The 6,000-nt window shown below is 39.6% G+C and overlaps 1 protein-coding gene across 7 annotated transcripts in view; it reads right to left on the reverse strand.

Moving 5' to 3' along the window:
* LOC107099140 (kinesin-like protein KIF13B) overlaps positions 1-6,000 on the reverse strand; it is a 55,155-nt gene that overhangs the window by 21,131 nt on the left and 28,024 nt on the right. For all 7 annotated transcript variants that reach the window (XM_015397147.1, XM_015397149.1, XM_015397148.1 and 4 more), the window contains exons 4-8: positions 3,952-3,964; positions 3,206-3,266; positions 3,001-3,093; positions 2,637-2,817; positions 884-971 (exon numbers count right to left, since the gene is read on the reverse strand). In XM_015397147.1, coding sequence (XP_015252633.1) covers positions 884-971; positions 2,637-2,817; positions 3,001-3,093; positions 3,206-3,266; positions 3,952-3,964 — 436 coding nt within the window. The remainder of the gene's footprint in view (positions 1-883; positions 972-2,636; positions 2,818-3,000; positions 3,094-3,205; positions 3,267-3,951; positions 3,965-6,000) is intronic.

Consider the following 6,000-nt stretch of genomic DNA (forward strand, 5'->3'; position numbering starts at 1 on the left):
GATATTAGAGGGGCAAAGTGGTCCGTAACGTAAGGCTGAAGCTTACCTGTTTATTGTGCAACAGTGATCTGAAAGAGACTCATAATATATTTTGAAAAGCGTCTTATTCTACAGCTTTTGTATGGAAGTGCAGGTAGCGCTACTCGGCGCGGTCGACTCGAGTTCAAATCTCCTTTGCCACATGTCTCTCCCCATCTCTCATACCCCCTTTCCTCTCAGCCTACTGTCAGGAAAAAAGCCTCTAGTGCCATAAAAAAAAAGAAAAAAAAAAAGAAAAAAAAAAGAACAGGTATCGGTAAATTTTTAGCTACTATGTTGAAAAATTGGCCAGGATTGTAAATGTTAACCCATATAAAAGAAAAGAGGACCGTAGGACAGACAGAGTTTATGATAGAGAGAGACTAATAAACAGATAAGATTTTATTTCTCATACTTTGGTTAATCCTTACAGTGTGGGTACAGTAATTACCTTGGTAATCATCTCAGGAGGTTTTGATCGGTGTGGCCCTCAAGACCTCAAAGAATTCAGTCTAAAGCTTTCTCTTAAGACTGTCAGAGCTCATAACCTTTATCTTTAGAAGGAATTAATAATTGTTTTCTGAGGAATAATCTCTTTGAAGTCCTTTGGGCTCTGGTGAACCAGTAGAACTGGTAATAGAAAGCAATAAGCCGGTCTAGGTTGTGACAGAAAACCCGTTTAAACATGCCGCACGTGGCGGAAATACAAGTTCTTGAAGCACAGTTTTACTTCACAAGAATGAAGGAAGGATAATGCAGTCAAACGTTAAAAAGGATATTTGATCTCAGAGATTTGGGATGATAGTAGAAGGAGATAAATAAGACTGATGGAGGAGGAGTGAAGACACAGAGGATCCAGGTTTACCTTGTAGCTGGCTACAGCCAGTCGCGACAGGCCATCGACATAGGGACCCAACACTTTATGCTCCCTCACCTTCAGGGTTTGTCTGCCCCTGGAAACACAGTGAAAACAGGGTGAGAACCAAGACAGACAACATGGTAAGGTAACTCTGTTAGTGGATGGGAGACTCTTCCAACGATTAAAGCTCCCAGACTTTAGCAGCACATGGCTTTCTGACCTCAATTCTGCTACTCTCCTGAGGACTTCATCATTTGTGGATCCCTGGCCACCGCACATATGGGTGTCAGATGGTGTGCGTCTTTTTGGGTCATTTTACCAAGGTTAAAGGTCATGTACAGAGGGAGAGTCAAAGGTTATGGTATCTGGGGCAGCAGACGGTGGCCTGAAGTCCTGATTTACTGCTGACCTGCTGGACATAAACTGGCCTCAATTGGTGGCTGTGGAGCTGGCTGCTAATCTGTCCATCTACTGACCACCAACCACAACAAAGGCCCACACAATACACCACAACTTCTCTAAATCATCAGCTGACAAAGTTTAAATTAATCACATCTTTTTAATACTAGATGATGTCTCAGAAAAAGTAATCCTGTGACTAACATTATAGTATAGCAAATCTGTACTTTTTTAAAAATAAGACACATAAAAGACAACAAAATATAAATTTTTTTTAAAAACACTGAAAAAAAATTGTTGTAATTAGGGGTGTAAATAATATCGAATCGTTTTGTATTGATGCATCGATCCAACAGCTGACGATCCGATGCATCAACACGTCCGCAAGAGAATCGGTTCATGTTTTTTTTTCCTCCAGTCTATTTTTATCCATTTGCTCCTGGGCGTAATTCTCCCTCCTGTGCTGCGGTGGCGCTAAACCTATTTTGCCCTCCTACCTCGCTTCCTGGTTATACTCTTACAGCAGTATGTTGCAGTGAGCTTGACATAGAGATTTTTAATTTATGCTCAGTATTGAAGCGTGGTCTGTGCTACACACTGTGGGTCTAGATACAGCCGAGGCAGCGAGGAAGTGGGGACAAGTTTAGTCCGACGACGAAGGGACATGAGGGCCAAAAAGAGCGGAGATCCAGGTGGAAAAAGGGTCCCAACGTTCTCGCGCACCTCGCTCTTCTTGCTGGTCAAATTTCACGAGTTGTTTCCCGCAATTTCGGTCATGAAAACAAAACAAGCCGGCCTCCTGTCTGCGGCACTGTTTGCGGTCAGCTACAATTTGGGAGAGGTGCAGCGGAGTGTCTGTGGAGGGGGTGGTGACGTCTGGAGCAGAGGTATTGCATTGCACTCATTGCACTGATTTTGTGCAGTATTTTTTGATGCAAGGCCTTTCAGAATCTATAACGCAGGGGTATTATTAATTTTCAGTGAACGAGGTTTTAATAGCAATAGATGGAGTGCAACTATTCTACTTCTGTGATTTTCTGTAGTTTCTCAAAAAAAAAAAATATAGCATAACGATATTACAGCTTTCATTGATTTATTTCAAATTTGAAACATTGTCTAGCCTGTAAGGTGTAAAAAAAAAAAACAAAACAAAAAAACAATTAATCAAATCGAATCGTGGTGTATTCTTGAGTATCGAAAAATAATCGAATCGTTGGGTCAGGAAATCGATAATCGAATCGCCATGATGGGTGTGATTTACACCCCTAGTTGTAATGTTGAATCTGTAAACAGAGACACTCGTTGCAGATGAGAGGATAAAATCTGATGAGAGCCTGGTGAAAGTTGGCTGGCTTCCTACCCCTTTGGGTCCAGCAGATCTCGGACCTTCTCGTTGTAGATCTCCATGTAGGAAACCTCAACAGTGAAGCTCTCTCCCTCCCGCTGCTCCTCCTTGGTTCTTTCAAACAAAGCGCTGCAGAGCCGAGGAATCAGCCCCGGCTGGTCCACAGAGCCCATCATGGTGTACGACTTCCCTGAACCTGGAACCAACGTCACAGAGAAATGAAGGTATTAAGGAGCCTAACTGCTCCTGCTCGACTAAACCGCTCACCATTTACACAAAGCAGAACCAAAACACTCTGGTTTGTATCGTTTTCAGATAAATACACCCTGTTTATAATCTCCCCATTTATATTGAAAGCATAGTCGTCATTGTAATTTACCAGTTTGTCCGTAGGCGAATATACAGGCGTTGTAACCCTGGAAGGCGTTATGGAGAAGACTTTCCCCAAGGCACTGGAACACCACCTCCTGACCTGTAAGGAGGTGCAGTTCATCCCACAAACAAATTAGTATCATACAAATATAGAAACAAATACTCATTAAGCAAAAATTTCATAAATTCTTTATGTTAAATCAAAAACTGACCTGCATATTTTTCCTTCTCCGTCTCATCCATGGACCAAAAGCAATAATCATAGGCAAAAACCTGAGCAAACAAGTGGAAAAAACAGAGGCGTTAAACACAGAGGGAATCTGGCTGCTGCTGCTGAGAGGAAAAAGAAGTTAAAGACAAAATAGTTTCACTTTTAGAATATTTAGGAATATGCAGCTAAAAGTGAATCTAGCGGCAGACTGGATTCATGCTTCCACAAAGGAATCCTTTCACAGACATGTTGCTTCGCTGTGGTAAAACTCAAGATTTTACATAGTTTCTAAATTCTAAATAAAAGAGAACTTCTGAGACTGGACTTAAATGAAAGAAGGGGTATTAATAATTATTTTAAATAATTTCCTTGTTATCATTCATATTCAATTTAACCTGATATAAAATTCAATTAAAGTCTTTCAGCAGTATAATCCTGAGCACTTCCTGTGTTCATTTCTTTAACTAGATGAGGAAAAACTGCTACTTTACTACTGTTAAGCCTGGAAATACTGACACACAGTGATGTGAAGTAGCAAACAATACTTAAAAGATATAAAAAAGATTTTCTTAAGTTAAATAAAAGCTTAACTTCCAGATGACTACTTTGCATCACTGCCTGTACGTCTCCAAACTGTTCCTGCAGCTAGAAGTTAAACAGCGGTGCTTTTGTTTAACACAGATGATTCACAAAGCTGGAATCGGGACAGAGAAAGAAATGACTGAGTGTGTTGGTGTGTCCTTTTACCTTGGACTGATTCCTGGTGATGTTGGGAATGTTGAGGTCCATGGGAGAATGTGGAAAGAAAGAGGAAAAAAGCAAATGCACGTTAACAAGGTATTCAGCTGTTGGCCATCCAGAACTAATAAACTGTATTTTTAGATCTGTCCTCAGCAGAAATGAGTGTTGGAAATGTCGACATAGCAGCACCGAGGCAACGTCTGAGCCAACCTTTTCCCTTTTATTCAGACATGCAGACATAGCTGGTTTGGTGGGTTTTACTAAAATATATCTGAGCATGTTTTATTCTGTTACTTTTCCTTTTGACTTTGCAGCCATATATTTGGGAAACATACATGTGGATCATTTGAGTTCTAATAACAAAAAAGTGAAAAGGCTCTCACAAGGAGATGCTTAAACTAATTAATGTGCAAGACATCTGCACAAGGGAAAAATAGTCTTAATTTTTTTTTTCCGACTGTTAAAAGATTGTTTTTTTTACAAAATATGATCTAAATGGAAACGGTACATTAAACCTGTGAAGTCTTTTCTTTCAAAGCCTTTTTTCTTCACCTTAGCGTTAAAGTTCCAATGTAACCATTTTGGTAAAAATAATGTCACTGCCATCCAATTTCCATTGTTGTTTAAATTATTATAATAATCATTTTTTTATCGTTTGTTGTAATAAAACAAAATAAAACTTTTACAATCAAAAGCATTATACAAAGATAATATGCTATAAAATATTATAAATGCATTCCTTTTCCCCTAATAAAAATTAAATTAAAAGCATGTGTATAACTGAAGGGATTTTAAAGGGGAGTTCTCTGTGGCTCTATGGACTAACGCCTGTGGGACGGGGCGTCAGGGGTTGAGCTGCATGCTGAGAAAAGAAGATAGTACACAAAGTCGCACATGATAATTCTATTGAAAGTAGAAGAAAAGGAAAAATCATTCAAACATAAAAAAGAAAGCTGTAGAACCATTTATTAAAGGAAAAGAGGACCATCTACATACAGGCTCACACAGCCTACATCATAAATGAAAATAATGGGATTATAAACCAGTGTCCAGCTGCTGATGTGGAAATGTCAAAGTGACCTAAATGGTCAATTCTTGAGTAAAAATTGGATTATAGACCTAAATCAGCTTAAGCCAAAAAAAAACAAAAGAAAACACAGAAATATTTTGGCTTTGGCCACTTCTGCAATCTAACAAAAAAAAATAAAAAATCATCTAAAAAACAACTCCAAGTCCCTCTTGGCATGGACAGATCTTAAACGGATCTGCTGATATCATGGCAAGGAATGTTTGAACATCAAACAGCACAATAGAAGGAAAATAAATGTAGAATAAAAGCAAGTAAAGAATAAAAACATGATAAAAGCAGGTAGAAAAATAAAATCAGTTGAACCACAACCTTAAATCAATATCATAATGAGACTGATTTAAACTAATGGAACTTTAACTTTGACCTAAAATCTCAGGCTTTCAGCTCTTTTCCAGTCTGCTGGGAGTTTGTTCCAGATCAGTGGAGCATAGATGCTGATTCACCATGTTTGGTTCTAGTTCTGGGTGAACAGAATAGGCTGGGACGAGAAGACCTGATTGGTCTGGGAGATAGATCCACTGACAACAGATCTGTTATATATTGAGGTGTTGATCTATTCAGTAATTTCTAGACTAACAGAAGGAAGAAATAGAAGTCTATTCCCTGAGGTACAGGGAGCAAGTGGAAGGACTTCAGAGCCGGGCTGATATGATCTACTTTCTTAGTTCTAGTGAGGATGCAGGCAGCATCTTCTGGATCAGCTGCAGCTGTCAGATCTACTTTCTTAGTTCTAGTGAGGACGCAGGCGGGAGCATCATCTGGATCAGCTGCAGCTGTCAGATCTACCTTCTTAGTTCTAGTGAGGATGCAGGCAGCATCATCTGGATCAGCTGCAGCTGTCTGATCTACTTTCTTAGTTCTAGTGAGGACGCAGGCAGCAGCGTCTGGATCAGCTGTCTGATCTATTTTCTTAGTTCTAGTGAGGACGCAGGCAGCAGCATCTGGATCAGCTGTCTGATCTACTT

This window comes from Cyprinodon variegatus, unplaced genomic scaffold (genome assembly GCF_000732505.1).
Source record: "Cyprinodon variegatus isolate N-32 unplaced genomic scaffold, C_variegatus-1.0 Scaffold840, whole genome shotgun sequence".
NCBI lineage: Eukaryota > Metazoa > Chordata > Actinopteri > Cyprinodontiformes > Cyprinodontidae > Cyprinodon > Cyprinodon variegatus.